Below are 27,677 nucleotides of genomic sequence, written 5' to 3'. Positions count from 1 at the left end.
GCAGAAATGACATTTTCCCTCCAAAAGACCCTCACTACACTCACAACTACAACATCACACACAGTCTTACAGAAAAAGTCACATGATGATTGGTGAAGACAGGCTGCGAATGACATTCAATTCATCCCTTACAACATTTAAACATTTAAAAGAAGTGGGATGGATCACGGAACAGGTTAACGTTAGGCATAATGCAGGAGACGAGTGGCTAAGGTTACAATAGCGGTGGGAGGAGGTTAAGGTTAGGTATAGGGAAGGGGACAGATGGTTATAGGGGTGGGAGGAGGTTAAGGTTAGGCATGGGGAAGGGGACAGATGGTTATAGGGGTGGGAGGAGGTTAAGGTTAGGCATAGGGAAGGGGACAGATGGTTATAGGGGTGGGGGAGGGTTAGTCAAGGTGTCCACTGGGCATCCTGTGTCATCACATCAAAAATCTGACGGATGGTCAAACCGATCCCAACTCGTCATCCATTCATCACGGTGTGAGAATGCACTTGTATCAGTGTCATTACTAATTATTCTAGCTTATTAAGGCTAATTATGACTGACTTGTATGTGCGTTAATAAGCAGAGGTGTATATTGAAATGTACACTATTTACTGTGCGTGTGCGTGTGCGTGTGCGTGCGTGCGTGCGTGCGTGCGTGCGTGCGTGCGTGCGTGCGTGCGTGCGTGCGTGCGTGCGTGCGTGCGTGCGTGCGTGCGTGCGTGTGTCTGTGCGTGCGTGTGTGCGTGCGTGCGTGCGTGTGTGCGTGTGCGTACCTGAAACTCTCGGAGGATAGTGGATATGTTTGTGTCATTGGCCAGGTTCGTTAGCACCTCCAGCTGTCAAACACAGAACACATTACAAGTTACACAATACCACAGGTCCAATGGCACGTGATGACGTAACCTAATGATGACGTAACCGTAATATAAAGCGCAGTATTGGATAGTAACGCATTACTAGCAACATGTTACCCGATCACATGATTTTCAAAAGATCGGAATCGGGGAGAAAAGATCGGATTTTTAATTGTCTAATGTAAATCTCAAAGAAAGATGTATAAGCAATGAGATTTTTTAAAAAAAACGGTTGTGTTTATGCTAGTTGTTTTCCTTCTGGTCCCAGTCAGAGATCATCAAACAATCACACTCAGAGGCGTGAAAGACACCTATGATGACAAAAAAGGGAAATACAACCCCCGCTATGCATGATGGCATGTTTGTAGTACTCTCTCTGAATGAGAGAGAGAGAGTACATTCAGACAGTCATTCTAATAAAAGTATAGTCACATTTTGCCTTTCAATAATTGATAAGGAAAAAGATACGCCCGCACACTGATTATCTGCTCGGTACATGAGTTAATTCTTTAATAAAGGCAATGTTTCGGTCCTACCTTGAGCACTTTGATCTGGGTTGGATCTGTGGAGCGGATGTAGAAGCTCTTAAGGTAGGGTTCAAACATTCCCTGAAAAGATATAGAGGAGGCAGATCTGAGTATACCACATAATACAGTATGCTAATGAAAGTAGCAATAGGCCAGTCACTAATTGAGATGATCACAATTTCAGATTGCATAATCGTTATAATCGTTTCCGTGTTGGAAAATGTTCAAAACATTTTCAAACAGTTTTCAAAAGCAGCGGAAATAGCAGATCGGCTACTTGCATTAATTTATAAATATAATTTATATAAAGTATTAAATATGTCAGTCATTTCTTTATATTTATTTAAGTTATTTGTCATGTGTTCCAAGTGCACATTTTCTTTACGAAGCCTAAAAACAAACATTCATACCATAGTTCCAAAACGGCGTTGCAGTTCCGCCCCCTTTCAGAACGATGAGGGCACCAGGAAATAATTCCCCATTCATTTTCCCCATAGACGTTTCAAAAAGTATTTATTTTTAACAAACAAAAAAAGTGTGCCCTTTTTTCGTCTTTCTGATTATCTGTTTGTCCCCAAAGAAAATGTTTATTGTCATGATTTGTCAACTCGGCTGTTGGCTTTGTCCGAGGCTTTAAAGGTATTTAACCCATTTAGGCCTGACCTCGAAATTAAAAAAAAATCTTCTAAATCCTCCAGTTTTCGGAAATAAATATTTTCACGATTTTTCAAAAATAGCAGACCTACAAGCTCGTAGCGCGCCACTCTCACACAGCTTGTAGATCTGCTATTTTTCAATAGCTAAATTATAACATAATGTTTAAAACACCAAAAGGGGTTCCCGCCCCAAAATGGGTTAAATAAATACTTTTTGAAACGTCTATGGGATCAATGAATGGGGAAGTATTCCCAGGTGCCGTCGTCGTTCTGAAAGGGGGCGGGACTGCGACGCTCTATGTTCAACGCCAAAAACAATGAAATCGCTAATCAGACATTTGTGTGACAATTAATCATAATCATCAGGTAAAATGTAATGATCGTAAAAAAAAAAAAGCTATTAAAAGCAAAGCTCACCCTCCTCTTGATGGTCATTGTAGCTACGTTCTGCAGAACCACAAACTGAACCTCACTGTGGAGAGAGAGTGAGAGAAAGAGAGAATTCATTCAACATTTTGCAATGCAAATAATAGTTTATCTAAGCTCATCTCGCTCAAGAATCGCCTAAGGATGGTGCCACCCTTAGGCGATTCTCTCGCTCAATTCGCTTGATAAACTGAGGTTACTGAAGTAACCCAGAGTTTATCTAAGCTCATCTCGCTCAAGAATCGCCTAAGGGTGGCGCCATCCTTAGGCGATTCTCTCGCTCGATTCGCTTGATAAACTGAGGTTACTGAAGTAACCCAGAGATTGTATCGATACTAAGTACTTGTGCGTTGTATTAAGCAATGTGGGTTTGTCCATGTGTTAAAAATAAATACAATGTCCATGTATTTGCCAGAGAATCACTGTGTTATTTATAACCGGCAATATCCGTTTCACACAGATTTAATGCTAAATAGTTACTGTATCGATCTCAAGTCATTTTCGTATTGCCATGATTGAACCAATATCATCAACCATGCATCGTGATGCATATGGTATCGCTGTATCGTTACACCCCTAACTGACAATGATGCTGTTCAGACTCATCCAGGCAACACATGAATCTATGCATTAAGTTCCCGAAGAACCGCTTGAAAAGTATTGACTCTTGCAGACACAAACATTTCACTCATTGCACATTGCACTGCACCATCCTTTTGAGTAAAACTATCAAGTGTAGTAGGGTAAAAAATAAAGAAATATGGAGAAACAGAGGACAGGGGGAGAGAGAAACAGAGGACAGGGGAGAGAGAAACAGAGGACAGGGGGAGAGAGAAACAGAGGACAGGGGGAGAGAGAAACAGAGGACAGGGGGAGAGAGAAAGAGATGTATTGAGGATAACAGAAAAAAACATACAGTAAAGGTGGTTGCACACTGGACGCGTTTTTCGGAAAACCGATGAGAGAAACGCCGCTAAAAATCCGAAAAACAAGCTCTGTGTGCAGGGACCTTAAATGTTACATCAGAAAGCAATGACTACTTGGGTTTAAACCCATTAGTAGTTCACCTCCCCAAAAAAATACTTATTTTCTACATAGCCAATGAAGCCTTGAATTCACAGAGATTGTTGTCGCATTCCTGAGCCAATAATTTGATGACCGAAATGCAGGCCAATTGAGTCACTCCGCAGGTTATCAAATTATTGGCTTAGGAATACGACAACAACAACAACAACACAGTCTCCATGAATTACAATTCAAGGCTTTATGGAGCGTGTAATTGAAATCACTACAATCTGAGGCCAATTCTACAAAATGCCTTCCAAATCAGTAGTTCTCACACTATTCAATATTAGCCAACGCAGAAAATGATAAACTGACAGCTCACTATTTCAACTATTATGTGTTTCTGTTCAGAAGCTGTTCATTTGTTATGCTGCTACTATGATGACTGTCTCTCCGTGAACAGATTTCTCATCCAAATGTGTTTTTCTCTACTTTGAATAAAGGTTATATAAAAGGGAATAAATTACTCCCAGAGACGAATAAACAACATAATGTTGGCAGAGTAATACTGCCATTTCCTCTGCACTGACTGATGACTTCGTTATTGTGTGCCTGGAGCCATGACAACACCTACTAAATAAATAAATAGGAATTCAGCTAGCAGACTGACCCTTTTGACACAAATATGTGTGTGTGTGTGTGTGTGTGTGTGTGTGTGTGTGTGTGTGTGTGTGTGTGTGTGTGTGTGTGTGTGTGTGTGTGTGTGTGTGTGTGTGTGTGTGTGCGCGCAACTGTGCATGGATTAAAGCAAAATAAAATCTCACGACTGAAAATGTTTGCATGACCAAGTCCAACTTAGGTAACATCATAACTAGTCAGATCTGGCCCAGAATAAGCTATATTATTTCAACAGGTGAAGTCTTCCTGGAAATGACGTAAAGATCATCCCCATATGGGCTGTGATCTGGCCTAGTCCTGAACGTCACCGGAGTCACTGGAGGACGTCATCATAACGTCATCATGACGTAATTTGGCTTGCTGGGATGGCCCACCACAGATTTGGGCGTAAACGAATAAGCGTCTCTCCAATTGCCATAAAACCTGTGTTTACAGTTGCTCTTCTATTATGTTGCCGTGGATAAGTCTGTAAACTACAGTAAATGTAATGAAAATATGACTGGTTTTGAGAGACAGTAGAGCAGAGACAAGAGCATTGAACTGACCTGTGACTCCTCAGCAGACGGACCAGAGCCTTGGCAATCACCCCCACCTCTGCCTTAGGAGCCAGGTGGAAATACAGCTGAGCCACCGCCATCACCACCTGGAACATTTGGTGTTGTTACAGTATGTGCATGTGCAAGAGGTTGAATGTCAGTGCGTTAAAATCCTAAAGGATCCCAACCCTATAGTCACACACCCACAACACCAGAGGGAGTGCAACGAACCATGTACAACCCAGATTCGGCACAAACAAGGGACTAAATTATTTTCGCTCCTATGCCACCAAAATGTGGAACGCCCTACCAACAGTCATTAAGACATGCGAATCCCTTGACTCCTTCAAAACCGCTCTCAAAGGGCACCTACGGATGGCTGCAATTCGAAACTGGCCCCCGTAAAATCTGAATCCCCCCCCACCGCCCCCCCCCCCCCCCCCCTTTTCCCCTCACTGTATATGTTTCTTTTCCCTTTTTACCTCCATTATGATGAATTCCTGTTCTGTTCATTGTCTATATAGAAGTGTCTATTTGTACGTCTCTAAATGTTTTGATGAATTGAACATGGTGGACCCTGTTGTAAACAAGTGTAATGCTTAATTGGGTCGTCCACTCACAGTTAACAGCCTTTGTATTGAGTTTGTGCTTGAAATGTACTGTAATTCTGCAAACTGTTAATACAATTTTCAATCAATCAATCAATGGGAGTCATCAATCAATATTGATTGGCATCTTTCTCTTGGGAGCACAAATGTGCACAGCAGATTTTGAGGGGTCCTAGCCCCTCCTATGCACAGCTTTGTGTGTGTGTGTGTGTGTGTGTGTGTGTGTGTGTGTGTGTGTGTGTGTGTGTGTGTGTGTGTGTGTGTGTGTGTGTGTGTGTGTGTACACCACGGAATGTGATGATTTGATTGGCTGAGCATGAAATGTGATGATGTATGATGATAAGACGCTCCTCACTTCACACGAGTGTGATTTTTTTGTTTCTGTACGACTAAAGGGGTCCAGTGATACACAAATTTGGAAAGTTCTGAACGACGGTTATGGCCCCTGCACATTGCACGATATTTGCTCCGATTATGCTGTCAGGGAGCTTTTTTGGCGCTCGCCGACAAAACCCACAATCTGACGCAAGATTGGTCTTTGATCACAGAGGTTTTGCTCGCTGTGTGTGAAAGGCTCTGTGAGAAGATCCGGCGGCGATAAAAGCGACCGCCGATGCGGCGATGCCTTCATGAGCGTTTCTGAATAAGTAGCAGGTTTGATATTTGGCTCTCTCGCCGACTGGACATCATACAGTTTAAACGGGGTTGCGACCAGAAGGTCCGTATTACAGCCAATGAGAGCACAGGACAGCTGTGTCTGTGAAGACAGAAAGTCTGTCTGTCTGTATCGATAGATGGATAGCCTATAACATTTATTCCGTGGGTAAATTCACGTGTCATACTTATTCCTTGGGTAAATCCAACTGTCATACATGTTGAAACCTATAGAGCGTCGCAGTCCCGCCCCTTACCATGGCCCAGGAAATGATTCTCCGTTCATTTTCCTCATAGACATTTCAGAAAGTATTTATTTAAAGACGTTTACGCCGCGGACAAAGCCAACTCTTGTCGTGACAAATCATGACAACAAACACAATTTTTCGGGCCAAACAAAGAATTAGAAAGTAGAAAAAAACGGCAGGTTACAACACTTTTTTTGTTGTTTTTCTTCTATGTAATTATTTGTTTGGTCCAAAATATTGTGTGTGTTTTGTCACGACTCGAGTTGGCTTCGTACGACGCTTAAAAGGTATTTAAATAAATACTTTTTGAAATGTCTATGGGAAAAATGCATTGGGATTAATTTCCTGGGCCATGGTAGGGGGCGGGACTGTGACGCTCTATATTAGCCTAATATTTCTGTTAAATAGTGTATAAAGTGAGCGTTGTCCTCACCGCAGCGTTGCGGCTCTGCAGCAGTGGCTTGGTGTTTCTGAGCAGCAGACGGTGGTCTGGGTCCATCACGTACGGCTTCCTCTTGACCAGCGTCGCTGCCTCCACCTTCTTCTCCTTCTCTTCATCGTTCTCCTCGTCCTCGTCTTCGTCGTCGGAGCCGTAGAAGGCCTTGTCACCCTCCTCTAAGAGCGTCTCCTGTTGGGGTGTAGAGTAACCAAGTACTCAATTACCGTTTACTTATGTGCAATTTTGAGGATTGTTTTTACTTTACTGAAATATTTCCAATTTCCTGTACTTTTACTTCTACTCCACTACATTTCAGAGGCAAATATATTTTTATTGAACTACAATTATTTGAAAACTGTAGTAATAGTTATGTTGTATTTTATATAGTATAATAAGGGATAATGTCTTATCATTGTTGGGAGATAATTCACCTTCAGGGTGATTAACCAACATTGGGTGAATTATCTCCCAACAATGACCAGCTAGCCAGACATTATCCCACTTATTACAGGGCTACTTACATAAAATAATAAAGAGACAGTTGACACAAAAGGGCTATATGTAACATACAGTAGGTTTTATTTAGGCTATTTCGCATACAAAATATGTCTGCGTGTATTTCGCTCAAGAAAGTAGTTCCTTTTAAAAGTTGTACCAGGACAGCACCTCTTTTACGGCGACGGTGCGGAAGTGCGGATTGATATGAACCGAGTGCCCTGAGGCAGGCTTTGATCAAAGCTGGCGTTGATTAGCCATCGGTCTGTTATAGAGCGGAGCGGTCATTACCCAGAAATAACACCCCGCTGAATTCAGCGATTGACCAATCAGAATCAAGCATTCAACCAAGCCGTGTAATAAAGTGTATATAGTATAGTGTATGATGAATAATACTGTTATATATTTCATACTCTTATTATTTTAAAACTTTAGTTACTAGTTACTTTGTAGATTTTTATTATCATTACAAAACATACATTTACCACTTTAGCACTATATTTCAGCTATTTCTCCAAGGTCACTATGCGTCGAATTGAGCCAGAGTTTGTAGTTCTGCTATTTTCTTTTTTTTTTTCTTTTCTTTTTTTTTTAATGGATGTCGTGGGAGGGGGGCTAGGGCTCTTCCCTTGTAGCAATATTCGCCGTCTAGCTGTAAGAGAAGCGAATGTGATTAAATCTTTCTGGTACTTATTGAGTCTGCCTACCGCAGGAGACACACCAAAAATAGCAATCAATGGGCAGGGAGGGACTGAAGAACCAAGAACCGTAGACAGGGTATCAAAAAAAGATGTCCAAAAAGAAAAAAGCTTTGGGCAGAGAAAAAAAAAAGTGTGTGTGTGATCTGCAGGTGAATGATGACATCTAGTACAGGAGTCTGTTGTATCAGAGAACATTCTGCTCAGCGTGGCCCTGGTGTAGTGAATCCTGTGGACTACTTTAAATTGAATGAACCCATTTTGACCTGAGATCAGATTCTAAGAATGTCTTCTACATCCTGACAGTTTTCTGAAAAAGCTATGTTTCCATGTCAGTCGTTCTTCGATTTTTCAAAAATAGCAGACCTACAAGCTCGAGCTTGTAGATCTGCTATTTTTCAATAGCTAAAGCATAACATAATGCTAACACCAAAAGGGGTTCCCGCCCAAAATGGGTTAAACACATATGGGCACATGCACACGAGGAGTTTATTCTGTCTAGTGCCTCGCTCCACAAATCCTCCCCCAGCTCAATCCCAAGTTCTCTTTCCCATGTATACTTCAGTCCAAAAAGTGAGGATGTTTGGGAAGAAACAAGAGAGCTATAGATTGAAGGGCGGCTTGAAGGGTCGGTGTGAGCTCGCCACCATTGGTGTGTGAATGTGGGAAGTGAGGACGCTGGCGTCGACTGTTCGCCGCTTCACCTCCCAATGTATGAATGAATGAACCATTGTAAAGCGCTTTGAGCACTCGGAAAAGCGCTATAAAAATGCAATTCATTATCATTGAAGAAATGTTGTTCAAAGAGTTTGAAGGGGCCATTATAGTCTCTAAGATGTTTTTACTGGGTAAAGTAGGAAAGGATGTAAAGTGGGTGCTGGCAAAGTTACGTAGTTGAAAAAACCTAAACAGACTAAAATGTGTTATATGATAGGTAGTAGCAATACCTCCCAACAAGCTAAAAATTCCTTCACTGTATAGATCTCTAAAAGAGACCAAGCCCTTCTCCTTCCACTTGTTGTAGGTTGTATATAAGGCAGAGGGTAAGAACAAAATGGTTGTTACAAATGGGGATAAGAGCCGAGGGAGATTTCAGGTCGAAGTGTTGTTGGATTTGATTCCATATTTTTAAAGAGGAGAGGACTACAGGGTTATTGGTGTGAGTACTGTGAGTACTGTGTCGGTAGAGGATTTAACGCAGGAGTTCGCCTCCATAATACACCAGATGATATCAGGGGAATGATACCATTTCTTTATCATTTGGAGATTTGCAGCCCAAAAATAAAGTAAGATATTAGGTAGAGCGAAACCGCCATCTTGTTTTGGTCTTTGAAATTCTGTGTCTTTTATCTGCCCAAATAAAAGATAATATATTTGCGTCAAGTGACTTAAAAAATGAGAAAAAGAGGAAGAGTTTGAAAGAGGAAAAGGAGGTGCGGTAAGTTCTGCTATTTTCAAAAGATTTTTTACATTTTATACATTTTACTTATGAAATTGAACATTCTGCATAATGAGTAATTTCTACTTTTGTTACTTTAAGTACAGTTTTAATTGATACCAATATCTTTGTACTTTTACTCAAGTTAATTTTGAATTCCGGACTTTTACTTGTAACAGTATTTCTATATTGACACTCTGATCACAAAAAAAAGAGTACCTTTTTCACCACTGTTCCTGATGAAAGGTATTTGCAACCTCCATTCTTGTGAACATTTTAAACGGAGCCGCCAAATATTAAAAACTTTAATAATCATATTCTTTGAGACACACGTCCGAGTTTTTGCCGGGTCAAACAAGGAACCACGTGACATTGTACTCGAGTAAAAGTACAAAAATATTGTCATCAAAATATACTTAAAGTATCAAAAATAGAAAGCACTCACTGTGCAGAATGTGCCATTTCAAGTTTTCAAATGTACACATATATAAATATTTTTGAAAAAAGCTGATCTACAAGCTCAATGTACAGTATATAGGGCTGAAGTGTTTCATGTGTATTTTGTAATAATAATCAAAGTAACTAGTAACTAAAGTTTTCAAATAAATGTAGTGGAGTAAAAGTACAATACTTGCCTCTGAGATGTAGGGGAGTAGAAGTAAAAGCATTGGAAATTGGAAATACTCTAGTAAAGTACAAATACATCAACATCGTATTTAAGTACAGTACTTAAGTAAATGTACTTAGTTACTTTCCACCACTGGACGTGACGTATATGTAGGTAGGAGAACACACTCACATTCATGTTGGGGTTGAGGAACTGGGTCCTAGCGTAGCGCGTTAGCATGTTGATGATGACCACCTGGCCCCACTCCTCCACGTCAATCAGCAGGTTGCACAGCTTGCGGTAGTTCTTATGGATCAGCTCGTTACGCTCAGGACACACCTCCTCAAACGCCATGACCACACTCCCAGCCACCAGCTACAGCACGCACGCACACGCACACGCACACACACACACACACACACACACACACACACACACACACACACACACACACACACACACACACACACACACCAGTGATAATTTCGTCAAGACTAAAACTATGACGAAAAATGTTTGTCGACTACCTGTTTTCACTGTCGAAAACTAAATAAAAACTAAATAAAAACTAAGCTATGATGACTAAAACTAAGACAAAAAATGTCAACAAATAGAAACGAGACTAAAATGTTAGTGAGGGACTAGTGGAGAAATAAAAGTAATTTTATGTTTGGTTGCGCTTGGGGGTTGCTCTCTGAAAATAGCAGAAAAATAGTCATTACAACGCCATCAAGGCCCGCCGAAATACATTTTTGTTGCCAAAATCAACTGCATTATGTAGTCGACTAAAATCATATGATATTTAGATGACTAAAACTAGTGCACTGCATATATAAGGAGCATTATCCGAAATCTTCACTATTGTAGTAAGTCCACTAAATCTGGTTCCTCATATGGGGAGTAGGGGATGAGTCACTGCATTCGGACGCAGCCTCAGACTAAAACGAAATAAAAATTTGCTGTCAAAATCAACATAGTTATGAACCCACCGTGGTTTTGTCAGCCAGGAGTTTCTCGATGACCTCTATGAGCTGGTCCTTCTGTTCTGGGTCCAGACTGAGGAGAACACAGGGACACATGGAGGCATTCTGCACTGCATATATCATATGTTTCATGCTTTCTTTTTTTTTTTTTTATATATATATCCCACGATTTTGCAACCCATATTTTCACCCAGTGTCAATTACAGGTATCTAATGTAATCCTGGGCACTACACTTCCTCTGCCAACCTGGGGGGCAGCGGACTGACCTCATGCTTCCTTCTATGCATGAGGAGACCAAGCTGCTTCTTTTCACCTGACAGGGGGAGTTTCCCCGGCCGGACGTAGCGTGTGGAAGGAACACGTTAGTCCGACCAGTTCCTTTCCCCTCCATCAGGGGCCCCGGCTGGCCAGGGGGAGGTAGTTTAGAGACCAGGATTACTGCATGTACAAGCTCATGTTCTGAGCCCTGCTCACAAATAAAGTTTACTGAACAACAGAAGAACTTATAAATATAATTTGTATTTAACAACAAACTCTGTTTATTATTTAAATTTTCTCTCCAATTCTCCAACTGGTAATTATCCACTATTGTGCTGAACAACCTGCACCTGTGGAGGATGTAGACCAGGGGTTCTCAACGTTTTTGGCCGGGGACACCCGGAAATGCTTTGGCAATGTCTCCAGCTTCCGCATACTCTCTGCCAATGGGCCCGACCCCAGACTCATATGCGGGGAGGAATTTTCAGTGAATCCCCGCTATGAGGCTGGCCAAGCCAGGCTACCCTCACCCTACCCTATCTATCTCCAGTTTACCTGTATGGGTCACGTATAATCTGATCTGATCTACAGATTACCTGTATAGTTTATGTATAATATGATATGATCTCCAGAATAGCTGTAAGTATAGTATATGTATAATTACGTGTATAGTTTAGGGATGGCGTGGGCAGCAGTCTTCCGGACATAAGGAGACATGTCTGAAGCAGCTTCTTTGATGGCCAACATCATGATGGGGACGATGATGGTCACTCTGATACTGGATAGAACCCTCAGAGCACTGGCCCTGATCAACTGGTTTGGATCCTACAGGTAGTGAACCAGAAATTAAACACATTCATTGTTCCGTTTAGAATTTAGGAGAACCTACAGTATCAATTTTGAAACATAAGTGCTTCTTTCAAAACTGACAACCATTAGCTCCTCCAAAATGATTGAACAAAATAAATTGATTTTTAACGAAGTCTTCAATTTACACAGAGATCACCTCAAGTTCAGAATGTAACTGAAGAATCTGTTAAGAAGTGAAACGCATTGCTCATTAAAACTAATGAGCAATCTTGTTCTGAATGTAATGTAAGTACTGCAGCTGTGAGTCTCCATTACCTTCAGTCCTCTCTGGAACGTAGAAATGGAGAGAAGAGCCAAGTCCTGTTGTTCCTCTGCATAACGCACCAAATATACATACACCAACTTCTTCACCTACAGAGAGATACAGAGAGAGACATATAGCCATGTCATTTTTTTCTCCTGTCTGTCGGTCCGTCCGTCTGTCCGTGTGTGTCCCCGTCCGTTTGTGTGTCCATCCGCCTGTGTGTGTCCGTCCGTCTGTGTGTGTCCCCATCTGTGCGTGTCCATCCGTCTGTGTGTGTGTGTGTGTGTGTGTGTGTGTGTGTGTGTGTGTGTGTGTGTGTGTGTGTGTGTGTGTGTGCGTGCGTGCGTGGCCTACTAGGGCCTGTGTGGTTTGTTAGGTAGGCCTCGTCTTGTGCTTCCCACAGGTTCTGCTGACTTGCCTATCAGTGCATTGGGAGCACCTGGCCAGTATTCCCAGTGTGCTCTATAAAGGGCTGGGATTTGGCTACACTCACCCTCTCTCTCCTTCCATGAGAGCAGCAGCAGCATGTGTTTGCACGCACCATTAAACACCCCACACTACACTCACCACACAGCCACTCACCTACACTACTGATCTACTGATTAACACACTCTACTATTGGTACTTTAGTATTGTTTGATGCATATTAAGTTGTTTATATTGTAAATAAATATTGTTTTGTGCACTTTTAAACAGCCGTGTCTTCCTCCTTCTGTTATGGCGTGTGTGTGTGTGTGTGTGTGTGTGTGTGTGTGTGTGTGTGTGTGTGTGTGTGTGTGTGTGTGTGTGTGTGTGTGTGTGTGTGTGTGTGTGTGTGTGTGTGTGTGTGTGTGTGTGTGTGTGTGTGTGTGTGTGTGTGTGTGTGTGTGTGTGTGTGTGTGTGTGTGTGTGTGTGTGTGTGTGTGTGTGTGTGTGTGTGTGTCCATCCATCTGTGTACAGCTAATCTCCAGCACCGTTGTCCTGGTCGACGTGAAACTGTGCACATACACTCCCTAGAAAGAAGCCAAGTAAAGACCTCTCCCACCCAAATTTTCACACCTGCCTTTTACAGGTCCGTATGGTTTTACATTACTCGCTACAGATTTTGTCCAAACATCATTAATCACATTATTTAGAAAGTCATGTGATCAAGACGGATCTGTCAGTTTGCAGGAGAGTCTCGTTTTGAACAAAATGCCTCAAATCATGAACGCAGCATGATCGGATTGCAGTAAAGAGTAAATCTTCACATTGATTATACTGTAGCTCCACCAGAAGGCAGATCAAACATCACGCAGATCTGTACACATTACTCTGATTGCCCAGGGTTATTTAATCCATTAAATCATAGCGCCCAAACGATTTATAGCAACGGAGCACTTTTACCGATGGACCGGAAGTTATACCGGATGTGGCTGGAGCAGCTAAATGTAGCCTAAACACTCTAAAGGCGATCGACAACAACGGGAGGCATGATTAAATCTAACGCGACTAGCGACTGGACAGCGGATCACAGGATCTTTTGTTAGAATTGGACGGGATGATTTAGATCGCGAGTTATTAACGTTTTAAGATTTTCGTTGTCGTCGGCTAAACAGGGCGGGAACATTTTCGATGACGTCCCACTGATGCGATCGGTTTTCATATCAATAAACTTCTCTTTTGGATAAAACATCGTCCTGGGCGCTGGGTGTTACTAATAGAAAGGACGGTGAACTTCGTCCTAGAAAGTGCCAGACCATTTTGGAACACTAGCCGTCTCTGGACTGACTTTGCTTTCCTGCGACGGCCCGTAAAGGATAGATGGAGGGACTGGCCGAGGCCTAGTGTTGCCTGGTGACGCTTCGATGGAGGGACTGGCCGAGGCCTAGTGTTGCCTGGTGACGCTTCGATGGAGGGACTGGCCGAGGCCTAGTGTTGCCTGGTGACGCTTCGATGGAGGGACTGGCCGAGGCCTAGTGTTGCCTGGTGACGCTTCCATCACTGTTTTCATCAGCACGACGCTGGATTAATGATTTATTATGCGCTGATCATGCCTATTTGATCTAGTTTTGAGCCATAATGCAAATAAAGACGGTGTACGTGCGTGCACGCGGGATTTTGGCCGTTGTTACGTGGACGCGATCTGCCGTTATAGCTAAAAATGTTTTGTTTTTTTCTGGATAAACCACACTAAATCAAATCTCGTTCTCTCGGGCAAGGCTACCTGTGCAAAGGTAAGTTTATCTCATTCTCTCTTTCTCAGTATTCAAGGAGTTAAGACCTATGATTAAGACACGTTTCTGCCCAGCCTGCATCGTTCACTATACTGGCTTCCTCATTGACTGACAGAATCCTGTAGCGCTCACTTGAGTGTAATACCCCCTTGTGGTGCAGTGGAGCTATAGCTCTGTATGTGTTGTCTTTGGCAGGCAAGGAACACAGTGGCTATTTTAGTAGAAAAGACTGACATTACATACAAAATTAAATACACTTCTGCATGAACTTTTATCTTTTTAACTATTTAACTTGTAATCCCAGGAACTCTAATATGAACTTGAGACGAGAGGAATGAATTATAATGAAATAAACCAAAGATATGGGTTGGCTTAGCTCATCCTACACATTCGTGCATAACTGCATATCTGTGTATGAGGGGGTGATATAGTGCAGGTGTTCTGCCAGTAAACAGCAAAACAAAACAAAACTACATGGAAAGACACCATGCTGAATGAGAACCATCTGAAAAGAAATGAACCAGATTGTAATCAATGTTCTCACTGACCTCAATGTTCTTGCAGGCAACGTTCTTCACCACTGCAGGGAACAGATCTGACGCATTCTTCCCTCTGGCTATCATCTGCGTGCAACACACACACACAACACACACAACACACACACACACACACACACACACACACACACACACACACACACACACACACACACACACACACACACACAGTACAGTTTTTCCTCAGTCTTGTTTTTTATTTATTTTTTAAGAGTGGATAAAAATAGATATGACCCTCTGGATTTCAAGTTGGTAGTCGACAGAATTGCACTGAAGCTAATTATGGTAACGCATCACTCTCGTCGGGAGGGGGAGGGGCAGCACAAATATATGCGAGTAGGGCAACCAAATCGCCAGCAGTGAGTTTAACCTCACTTCATATTAATCTATGACTTAAGCCTTGGGGTTAATTCATACTTGGGTTAGTGTCTTTAGAACGCTCACAACGGCATCTTTGTGTAGACACTCCATTGCTTTTGTTCTAACCTTGTGATCTTCAACTCAGTGGTTTTGGGACATAACCCTGCTCCAGAGAGGGTTCGGGAGGCCCTGGGCTATGGAATGGGGATATGGATGGGGGGGGGGGGGGGGGGGGACCGGTCACAGTACTTTGTTCAGAGTAGTAGTAAGTAGCCTTGCCGAGCCATGAGGCCCACAGGGCAGGAGCCTATCTCCTGTTTCTGTAGCGTGAGGCAGCTTGATGTACAAGTACACCCCCTGGACATGACGCTAGTATGTCGCAGGGACTTACCCCCAATCCAACCCTTGATGCTGAGTGTCAAGCAGGGAGGCACTGGGTCCCATTTTTAGAGTCTTTGGTATGACACTTTGTTCAGAGAGTGAACGATAATCGCTTTCCCTTTTCGTTCTCAGTCAGTCAGTCAGTCAGTCAGTCAGTCAGTCAGTCACCTCCTTCTCCTCCTCTGCCTGTTTCTGCGGGAGAGCCCGGACTGGACCCGCCCTCCATCTCGTGCAATGAGGAAAGAGGCACGTCACATTTGCAACTGGACGGATCTTTTACTGAAGTGACCTAGTTCATTCCATTCACCAAAAAGAACTGGTTCATTTGAGCCGTTCGTTCGCTGACATGACCGACACAACACTAGTGCAGTTCAGAGCTGAACTTGTGTGCTGGAACTGCAGCCGGGGCTGCTGCCGTTATCGATGATGATTTTAAATGAAGTTACGTGTAATTAAACATAAACACTGCTCTTTTACTCCGCGTATAGCCTCCTCTTCTCTCCTCCTTTGTGAAGGAATAATGAAGGTACAAGACAAGAGCTTTAGAAGTAGTAAAGAGACACGCAGGATTAATATTTAACAGCTAACTGCAGTTTCCATCTGAAAGCTGGAGCTACTACATCTAAGTCTGTCTAAAGCTCTACTTCTAGGACGTTATACTATATATAGTATAGTGTATCATGAATAATTACTATTATATATTTCATAGTGCTGGATATTAGCCTCATACCAGTGGTGTAAAGTAACTCAGTACATTTACTGCCAAGTACTGTACTTATACAGGAATAAGTACAATTTTGAGATATTGTTTGTTTTTTGTTAGTTTTTAAAAAAAAACTATACTGGAGTATTTCCAGTTTTCAGTACTTTTACTTCTACTCCACTACATCTCAGAGGCAAATATTGTACTTTTACTCCACTACAAGTATTTGTAAACCTTAGCTACTAGTTACTTTGTAGATATTTTGATGATTAGCCTACAAAACACACTAGCCACTTCAGGTGTATATTTCGGCCATTTGAAAATAGCATATCTACAAGCTCACAATGCGTTCTTGCGTTGTGACTCGCAATGCGATGCATTTACAGTAACTTGTGAAATGGGACATTCTGCATAATGGGTACAGGGTACTGTACTTTTACTTTGGTAAGTATATTTTGATACCAATATTTTGTACGTTTACTCAAGTACATTTTGAATTCTTAGGGTGCACTCACACGGTTAATGCAATTCTCTGTGCTCGTTGGATGAATGTTGTGTTGTGTCATGGCCGCCCAATGCATTGCCAATGGAGGTCACATGGTTTGACACAACATTGTGTTGTGTGAGGGGAAGGGGCGCAGTCGAATGCGCCCCTCCCCCTCATACAACACTGTTGTGTGGCCTCACTCAGACCTTTACAACAGATTGCTGTATGCTTGTTGTATGCAAAGGGTGTGACACAGCTTGCCCCAATGCATTTCCAATGGGAGTCACATGGTCTGACACAACACTTGTGTTGTATGAGGGGGAAAGTCGAAACACAGCCGAAAGCCATACAACAGCTTGTAGTCCAAAATGTAGTCCTCAAACCATGTGACTTCCATTGGAAATGCATTGGGCGGCCATGACACTACACAACCCCATTCATCCAACAAGCATACAGCAATGCAGTAAAGGTCTGAGTGAGGCCTAACTTGATGTAACAGAGTATTTCTACATTGCAGTTGCATTAATGAATTGCATTAATGAATTTTACTTAAGTAAAAGATGTGAGTACTGTTTCCACCACTGCCTCATATACTCACAGCTACAATCCTCTTCATAGCCTCCAGTTTCAGAGAGTCCTTGTTGCTGTCCAGCATCTCTTTCAGGTCATCATGTCTGGAGAGAAGAGAGCATGATTGCATGAATGTACTGATGCCATGTGTCTCACTTCCGAAATGTTGTTATGGTTCATATCAATAATGTTGGCATTTAATAGCCTGGCAGCAGAAGGAATGGCCTTTAGTGTAGCGGTCTGCTCTCCTAAGGGGCCCATTCATTGCAATGCCGGCCTGTGGGCATTATAGTGAATTCACCGGACACAACATGGTCAGATTGGCCGATAATTCCTTCTGCTTTCTGGGCCACCTGTTTCTCCCACGAGGGAGCACCAAGTCTGCTCCAATTATCTTGGAGGAGACTTCCACAATTTCATTTAGGCTATTCTTGTCCTTCCTAGACAACTCAATAAACCAGCAAATAAAAACCCAATAAACCAGCAAATAAATGATTAAGAAGACATGAATGTTTGATGACATTTTTGATCTAGACAAAAGTCTCACTGGCACGAAAAGAGTACAGTATGTGCATTTTTTGTTGTCCACGCCCTTCGCAACATCAAATTTGTAACACAGTTCCTCAACGCGTTGACAATTTGAACATTGATGGTTGATTAGCTGTCTCATTGAGGCAGGAAGGTCCCACTGTGATTGTATCTGTTGTGACAGCTGTCCACTCTGTCAACAGCATAGATGCAGATTGCAGTCTTTCCATTTCTAACCATGTTTTTCATTCTATAAATATTGATACGTGTGTGTGTGTGTGTGTGTGTGTGTGTGTGTGTGTGTGTGTGTGTGTGTGTGTGTGTGTGTGTGTGTGTGTGTGTGTGTGTGTGTGTGTGTGTGTGTGTGTGTGTGTGTGGAAATAATTGACTTCACTCTATCAGACAAAGAATCAATTCACACCATAAATCAAGGTTAGTGATCACATGACAGCTGGTATGAAAAGCCAGATAGTAATGGATTATTTTGGGATTCAAGCAGCAAGTCAAAGATGTTATCTCCGTTACTAATCTATGTCTGAAAAGATGATGTGTTCATGTGTATCTCAATGTGTAGACGTAGAGCAAGACTGCAACAGTGCAAGGCTGAGACATGGCTGTATTTTAACAGCACATTTTGTGCCCAAGACGTCTGTGGACGTCTTTGGTATTACCGCACGTGCAGTGCCCAAGACGTCTGTGTCTTTTTTTTTGTTTAAAAAAAAAAAACATATGTCAAAAAAAACATAAAATTTTTTTTTTAAATACATGGTGCCAAAGTTTGTGTTATTGCCATTGAGAATGCATTGGGCGTTTAAGTTAAATAACTCAGAAACTATAAAACATTTCAAAGTAAAAAGTTCCAGCATGTGTCTCCACAGTCAGCTGAATTAAAACAAAAATGAATGGAGTTTCTAGGTGAAAGTGATTTTTTGAAAGCTTTGCGTGGGCACACAAAGTGTTAAATAAATCAGTGCACACTGATGAAGGCTGGATAGCCTTCATCAATGAAATCAATGTTTTGAACTGCAGTCTTGGTGTGTGCGACCCACTGCCGTTATTTATTTGATGTGTTTTGAACGGGTAGCGCACCTAAAGTCAAGAGTGCGGTGGTCACATGAAGAGTGAATTAAACATTAAAGAAATGTATGAAAAATGACTGAAAAGAGTAATGGAAAATCACAGGCCGGCCCTAACGCATTAGAACTTAGAAGGTCCTTCCAATGCGCGGGGGGGCTGTGATTTCTCCATTAATACATTACTGATGATTACTTTTTTCATGAATTTTTCATAATTCTTTTTTATGTTTATTTGATTTGAAAGTGAAATATCCCTTTAACTCCCACCATTCCTTTCCTTCCTGTGCCTCCCGTTCAGGGTCTCAACCGTCTCATGATTCTCCTTCAAATGGCTTCAATCAGAAAAAGACAGTGTTTATTACCTATACTTTTTCAGCATCCAGACATACTGCACCGGCGTTTCAACTCTCTTCTAGATTCACGTGATGGTTCTATATTGTGGATTCAAAAACCAGTGGCTCATCTCTCTGCTATAGAGAGATATAGCTCATCTCTCTGCTATAGATTTGACGTGCCAGTAGTTCAGAGATTGCCGTAGCTTATCTCTCTTTTAGAGTGGCATAATAATGGTGGCCCATCTCCTACACCTAGATTGACAATCCAGTGGTTCATCTCTCTTTTGATTGACATTCCAGTGGTTCATCTCTCTTCTAGATTGACAGACAGTACTAGTGGTTCATCTCTCTTCTAGATTGACAGACAGTACTAGTGGTTCATCTCTCTTCTAGATTGACATAGTATACCACTGTGGCTCATCTCTAGACTAATGTACCAATGGCTCATGCCTCTTCCAGACTGACATACATACCAGTGCTTTATCTCTCCTTGTTGTAGGAATTGTGTTGAAACAACTCACTGGTCACGATGAGGTAGGTGGTTGAATACAGTATGTAATGTAAAATACAGTACACCATGAGATTAATAATGTACATGATGAGTTTGCCGGTGGTTACCACTGGCAACCACTTTCATTTAGATGAGAGGTCGAGGTTTTTTAATTCATCGAATAGAGAGAGGTAGAAGAGCATCTAATAGAGAGAGGAGGAGGGGGAAAGCTATTTGTTGACCACGGTACTTCAGTTCAGCCTGACGCAGCAACTAGCAAGGCAACAGGCTGAATTAATATAGTTAAATATGGTTATGGTGTTTCAAAATGCCATCCTATATGAAATCTTATCCTATGTCCTGGTCTACTGTGGACGTCATAAACAAGCGTCAAATGTACCATGCCCAAAATGGAGAGGTGGGCATCACAAATGTGTCACACGTTGCTTGGATGGTGGGCCGTGACACGCGTCAAGCGTAACATACAGTAACATGTCCACATACTGTAAACTAGAGAGGTGTGTGTCACGAAAACACGTCAAAGAAAGAATTCTCCATATGGTCTTAACCCATTTTGGGTGGGAACCCCTTTTGGTGTTAGCATTATGTTATGCTTTAGCTATTGAAAAATAGCAGATCTACAAGCTCATCGAGTGGCGCGCTACAGGCTTGTAGGTCTGCTATTTTTCTATAAACAGGTGGGGCATACATTGTTCCCAACTTGCATTGTATACTATGCTCTTCTACCTCTCTCTATTCGATGAATAAAAAAAACGACCTCTCATCTAAATGAAAGTGGTTGCCAGTGGTAACCACCGGCAAACTCATCATATATAGTATTAATCTCATCGTGTACTGTATTTTACATTACATACTGTATATTGTCCCTCCGAGTAGGCCGCTGCCCGCTTATAGAGTAACGGTGGTAATAGGTACAGTACAGTACAGTATAGTACAGTACAGTACAGTACAGTACAGTACAGTACAGTACAGTACAGTACAGTACAGTACAGTACGGTACCACAGGTATTGTACAGTATAACTGGGTGGTGGATGCATTCACAACTTGCATCGTTCCGTTCTGTGGTCCCCAAATAGGCTGGTGGGTCAAGTACCATTCAGAATTGCTTTATATTGGCTCAGTCACTGATGACATGAAACACTTACTATTTTTATGACATATATCACTCCAATATATTAACCCATTTTGGGCGGGAACCCCTTTTGGTGTTAGCATTATGTTATGCTTTAGCTATTGAAAAATAGCAGATCTACAAGCTCATAGCGCGCCACCGAGTGGCGCGCTACGAGCTTGTAGGTCTGCTATTTTTGAAAAATCGAAGAACGACTGACATAGAAACATAGCTTTTTGAGTGGTGCAAACCACTCCAACAACCAGCTTTGTCTGTATGTTTGTGTACCTGTGTACGTGTCCGTGCACAGGTACTGACATTACGTCAGACCACAGCTGATCAGGCTATATAAGACCTTGCACCACTCAGTTCACACAGGTGTGATTTTTCAGAAAACTGTCAGGATGCAGAAGACATTTTTAGAATCTGATCTCAGGTCAAAATGGGTTAAAATGTGTAGGAATGTATAGTACTTCCTTGGCCTACTGGAAGCGTGCGCATAACATTTGGCTCTGATCGGTCCAGTGGTTTGCAAGATTAGTCCCAGACAAACAGACAGGGGGAGGAAACATAATCTCCCCAGGACTGGCGGAGAAAATAAAAGGATAAAGAAACTGCCAGTGATGTGAATCGGCAAATGAAAGATGAAACTTCTACACTGCAGTCAAAAAGGTTCAGTACTTCTGTAGAAACATGTTTACAGTCACAGCGATGCATGCACATGTGAATCAATTCAAATGTAAAATCGCTGTAAGCGTACACATAACTGTAAATCAGTCCCTGCAGACTCTATCACAAGGTACTTTGTGGTCCGTATGTAACATTGTTGTGAAGTACGTTCCCTCTACCTTAAGGAAAAATGACAGTCCTACTGTGTCACTGTCACAATGAGACATGCTGTAACTGTACACCTGCAGCAGCAGGTGTCCTGTGTCTCTGTCTCAATCTAACCCTGAATTATTTAACCAGCAAGTATACTACCAAATAATACCACTGCTGCTCACGTTACTGGGAGTCCACGTCAAGAAGTCAGCACCACACAGTCTCTGTTCACGTAGGCCATTACAGTTGAACACTACAGTTGAACACTATATGTATAGTTTCATTATATAGATATTCCACTGTTACGTTCTTAGCTTACGGTACGCATGTTTCATGATAAATGCTTTTTATGTGATGTATTCCCATGCTTTTTTTTGTTGTTCTTGCTTAATGTAAGTCGCTCTGGATTAAGAGCGTCTGCTAAATGCCTAAATTGTAATTGTAATTGTAACACTTCAACTGTACATACAGTAGTAGGTTATCGTTTCCAGCTCCTTGGTATTATTGTAATCAATGCTGTGTACATTTCTTCTTCTGTTTTAGATTTGACTTTGAATCTATATTGTATTGTGGGTTTTAATGAATGAAATATAATTATTTGATTCATGCTGTTCATATAAACTAGATGTTCAAATAAACTAGATGTCCATTTGCTTATTGCGTATAGAAATATATTTGATTTACATTTGTTGGTGAAAGGATATCAGTGGAGTGATATCATTTCACGCGTTCCCTTTTGCTACTTTGTAGTACATATGCAGTACTACTTTGTTGGAAACAGATATGTAATGCTGATGACACTCCTAGGAGAGTAAACCGTTGCTGTTGCACAGCTGTCAAGGCCGAGTGAAAATGATTCAGTCTGCTTCTGTGAGAGCAATACATTATATAAAATCCTTTTCAGAATGAATGGGTTTCAAATTCAATATGAGAAGAAGGACTAATGTGCCCTTACTATGATTACCCTCCTCCCATAATTGAATTAGGCCACATTTCTCACTGGTCACTCAAGTATGACTTATTGACTAAGTATTTAATTTGAGGTTGTATTTACCAGTTGCATTTTAAGGTGTATGAAGCCTAAACCCTTAGGTAAACCCAGCTGGGTTGAAACCATCTAGGAGCTGAATCTTACTCTCTTGTAAACGTCAAGGTGGAATCAGCTGAATTAATATTGAATGTGTACTGTAGGGTTTAGGGATTTAAGCAGGCCTGGAGTCCTGTTCTGTCTCCATATCCTACCGCAGTGGCTGAGTACTGTTAATGTCTTCTCCTCCATCTTCTGCCTTCGTCTCCTGATCTTTCCCGCTGCTTCCTCCTCCAAACCCTCCGCCGAAACCTCCACCTCCTCCACCTCCTCCTACAGGCCGGAGCTGCCGTAGCTCGTCGGGCTCGTGCATGGCGTTGTACCAGTTCTGCTGAGCGTTGTCTGGGGACAGAACAGGGCTCTTGTCCTCGTCCGTTCCCTGGACATGGCTCTGCACCGTCTTCACCATGTTGGCCGCGCTGGCCGGCAGCTGCATCAGCCTCTGCATGGGAGTCATCTTTGAAACTTTCTACCGCCAAATGAACTGAAGTTCAGCAATCGTTTGAAATGTGTCAAAAAGCTGGTCCTCGATTCAGAAAACAAGTTTTATCCGCCGATGGTCATGTAGTCAAGACTTGTGTAGGTATACAGGAAAAAGAGAAGGCATGTGTGAAGCTCATTGGAGAAGTCGCCTTGAGCAAGCAGTGTACACAGTCACACCTCCAGAATCATTCTAAACTGGGTTTGGAGGGTTCCTGCTGATCCTCCAAGCGTGCACGACACGTAAGGCCACCTTAGCTGACCCTATCGGATATCGTCACAGCCTTCCTCCTGGGCCCGCCGTTCTCTGTCTGCCTCTTTCTGAATTAAACAATAATGCAAAAGGATTACCTACTCTCTTTTAGAGAGGAAGGAACAAGATATTAATCTGGACCCCATCTAAAACATAGCAACCTGTAGAATCCAGGGAAGGAGTGGACAGCAGTTCAGTGAAGCTTGTTGAGTCTTATCTCTCAGCTGTTCCAGTGATCCAAGAAATGTGTAGACGTCTCATGCGTGAAATCCTACAGCTCCGTCACGGACACACTTTGTCGCACATCCAATCCTGTCTCCTGCTATGAGCGTTCTTCTGCCTTCAGCTGAATCACATCCAGTGTGTGAATTTCTCAACACTGATGTTGTCTTCTATACGGTGACGTTTCCCAGGATGCCTGAGTGGCTACGAGCCTGTTGACAGCAGGGTTCGTCAGTCAGTCAGCAGACCGCAGTGGAGCCGCGTAAGGACTGTGGCTGCAGGAACTGCTCCAGGAACTGCAGCTTGTTTTATGGTCGCTCTCGCTCCGAGTCGCCCTGGACAACGGCACCGGCCAGCTGTGTGAAATGTATCAGATGAAATGGAACCAGTGAGGCGACGGTGAGCTCAGTGTGAGCGGAGGAGGGGAGAGAGACGGGGTTGAGAAGGAGAGAGAGGAGGGGCATGGAATCTCTGTTTGTCTCCTCTCTTCTGCCATGCATTCTCCTCTGAGGCGGTGCTATTCCTTCTGATACTCCTGTCTCTCTCCGTCTCTGTGGAGCTGGTATGTGTTCTAATCTCTGCTACAGTCATGATGATGATGATGACACAAATGCATAGTTGCCTCCCAGTCGCCACGTTAGCACCCCCCCCCCCCCCCTCCCACACACACACACACACGCACACATACATATTACAAACACACACACACACACACACACACACACACGCATCCTCCACCCACTCCCTCCTCTGTCTCTGTCCTCTCCCTCTCTCTCTCTTTCGCAGTGATGACACATAAACGCAGAGCTGCCTCCCAGTCACCACGTTAGCACTCGCCACATCCTCCGTCCATCTGCCACTCCCACTCCGAACACAATCGAACCATGCATGCACATTGTGTGATTACACACAGTGGACATACTAACCAGTTATGCACCCCTTTCAAATCTTTGACATGAACCAGCTTTCATACATACTGGTTTCATCGTGGCACTCTCTCTGTTTGTGTTTTAAGCTCATTTCTCTTGCTCCCTCTCTCACTGTCTCCTCCTTCTCTTTTCCTGTCTCATCTCTTACTCTCATCTCTTACTCTCATCTCTCTTTTGTCTGTCTGTCTGTCTGTCTGTCTGTCTGTCTGTCTGTCTGTCTGTCTGTCTGTCTGTCTGTCTGTCTGTCTGTCTGTCTGTCTGTCTGTCTGTCTGTCTGTCCATGTTGACTTAAAGGGAGATCTCAGCCTGAAGCAGTATTTACTCAGTTCTGCTCCTGTGAGCGTTGACAGTGGTACAGTTCTTTCTGGCTGTCTGGTTTGTCAACACGAACAATAGGGCAACTAGTCCACCCTGTGATGTCACCAGGAGAGGCAGCCTGGCAGCTGTTCCATAGAACAATGAACTGGAAGCAGAATTAATGGGCAGAGTGACACTATTGTACTCAATGTGTCTCGGGAGAATTTGGCCACATTCATCAGCTCGTGAAAACATCTCACAGAGCAAACAAACAGACAGAAATACGCGCACATCATTATGACAATCAAACACACAACAGTTTTTGTAATACAAATGAAAGGGAGGTATACTAATGTACCTACAGTATGTTATTGTGAAATTATTTTGTGCAATAGTAACGGTTAACCCATTAAGACCGGGAAAGCCTATACGTTGTTAAACCTTTAAAACCGGGAAAGGATCTGTGTCCTTTTAGATGTTGCTATAGCAACAAGGTTTATTTATTTATTAAAATTATTGGTTTGATCAGTGTTGCATGGTTTGACATTCCTTCTCCCTAGAAATCTAGTGCAGAAGTTTAATTCAATTTCTAAAATATTTCCAAATGAAATGATTATATGACATGGTCTGAATAAACGGACAAACCCACACATGTATTGGGAGTTTCCTGCTTTTTTGTTTGTTTTTTAAGGATACGTATCATAGAAGGCCTAAACACAGTCAGACTGTGAGAATTTGCAGCTATGTGGTAAATATCTCAGCACTAATGCTATCGCGAGGTTGTGCCAGGCATGACTATAAATAAATAATGTGAAACAACATTTTAATAACTTAGGTCTGGATTGAAAAACAGAGCACTTATCCTTTAAGTGCAGAAACAGTAGTTGAGAGACAACTCATCAATTTACTCTTTTTGAGTGGTGCAAACCACTCCAACAACCAGCTTTGTCTGTATCTTTGTGTCTATGTATGTGTGTACCTGTACGTGTGTGTACCTGTACGTGGGACCCAAAAAAATGAGCATGGTTACTATGGTCATTACATTACGTCAGACCACAGCTGATCAGGCTATATAAGACCTTGCACCACTCAGTTCACACAGGTGTGATTTTTTTAAATTCTAGATAGCACTTATAATACTTGAATGCACAGTGCAGAATAAACACAGTTCCCATTGAAAACAATTCAAAACATACCCCGTGCTCGAACAAACAAAAGCTAAAAACCCCTTAGTGGACATATAGCCACTTACCCTCCACACACATTTCTGCATTGCCATTTGCCACATGCATGCTGCTAATGTAACCTACTGGCTCACCTGCCAGTGTGGCACACCGCACCGGGAGGACATATAGCACCCCGCAGGTGCCACCCCAGCTCATATAGGAGTCACTAGTGCATCGTCCGCTTCCCTCCACCGAGCAAGGGAAATATAGATGCTCAGCCAAGCCGGATGCACTGGAAGGGGAGATACTTTACCCATGTGCCACCCGAGCGCCACAAAGTTCACCATTTGATCTCAAGCCGCTGAGGGGATTCAACCTAACCAGGCTAGATTCAACCAACAAATCTTGAATAAAAAAGATAGATCACTCCCATTGATGCCCCGAACGTTCAGTGAGCAGGCGCCCCCTGCTGGTCAAAAGGCTTTGTCTCACGGTGCTGTAGCTCACTGATTATTCCCAAACACTGGGTCGGGACCCATATGTGGGTCGCAGACCAATTTGTATGGGTCGTGATGGCATAACCATTCATTTGTTTCCTACATTTTGTTTTGAATTATTATTATTTCAAAAGATAAAATACAAATCACAATTTCATGAATTAAAAACAAATAAAAAAATGAAATGAAACAAAAGAATGTCATACATAAATGCAGCAATCAAAGAAATGTCATGAATTACACTTTATAGTGAAAATAGTGAAAATAACAGATCTATAAAATAGCAAGAGACGTGTTGATCTGCAATTTTCACTTTTGGTGAATTGGGAATTGGGTCCCAGGGAGACATCAAATTTCTCTTTTTGGTATTGAGCTAAAAAGGTTGAGAAGCACTGCTGTGCTGTAGCTGACCCTGGCCACCACCAGACTGCTGTTCTAATCTACCATGCAGGCACACAGCAACATCTAGTGTAACAACAGGGGTGAAGCTGAAACATGTAGCACGAGGCCTGTCAGGTAGGACAAACATCATATCTGTCTGTCAAAGAGAGTGCATTATTATAGTCTCACTAGTTTGAATACGAATGGCACTAGTGCCACTAGGTGTCACATGGACGGACCGCATCAGAAATGTGGACCTCTATGGGGACCTACCACGGGTCACGGACAAAGTCAGAGAGAGAAGGATGAGGCTGGCAGGGCACTGTGTCAGGCATCCAGAACTTGAGGCAAGTAAATTGACTCTATGGGAGGTTGGGAGCCAACCCAGGGCAAAGCCAGGAGGGGAAAGAAGCGTACCACCTGTGTAGACATGCTGCGGCGCGACAGCTTGGCAACAACAATAGGCTAAAGAGAGACAATGATTCTGTGTTACTCCTCCTGAATAATGGATTC

General features: G+C 42.6%; 1 protein-coding gene across 3 annotated transcripts in view; it reads right to left on the bottom strand.

The window, feature by feature from the left end:
- ap3b2 (adaptor related protein complex 3 subunit beta 2) overlaps positions 1–17,554 on the bottom strand; it is a 50,960-nt gene extending 33,406 nt beyond the window's left edge. For 2 of the 3 annotated variants that reach the window (XM_079500921.1, XM_079500922.1), the window contains exons 1-11: positions 17,497–17,554; positions 14,959–15,033; positions 12,226–12,321; positions 11,765–11,925; positions 10,848–10,914; positions 10,051–10,233; positions 6,615–6,809; positions 4,681–4,778; positions 2,444–2,498; positions 1,380–1,451; positions 763–825 (exon numbers count right to left, since the gene is read on the bottom strand). In XM_079500921.1, the coding sequence (XP_079357047.1) occupies positions 763–825; positions 1,380–1,451; positions 2,444–2,498; positions 4,681–4,778; positions 6,615–6,809; positions 10,051–10,233; positions 10,848–10,914; positions 11,765–11,925; positions 12,226–12,321; positions 14,959–15,033; positions 17,497–17,553 (1,122 nt within the window). In that variant the 5' untranslated portion in view covers position 17,554. Of the gene's footprint in view, positions 1–762; positions 826–1,379; positions 1,452–2,443; positions 2,499–4,680; positions 4,779–6,614; positions 6,810–10,050; positions 10,234–10,847; positions 10,915–11,764; positions 11,926–12,225; positions 12,413–14,958; positions 15,034–17,496 lie in introns of those variants that run through there. The other variant, XM_079500923.1, reaches the window with a different exon arrangement.
- Between the last annotated feature and the right edge of the window lie 10,123 nt (positions 17,555–27,677).

This window comes from Electrona antarctica (genome assembly GCF_951216825.1).
Source record: "Electrona antarctica genome assembly, chromosome: 5".
NCBI classification, from domain to species: Eukaryota; Metazoa; Chordata; class Actinopteri; order Myctophiformes; family Myctophidae; genus Electrona; species Electrona antarctica.
This window is presented reverse-complemented; position numbering and strand designations above follow the sequence as displayed.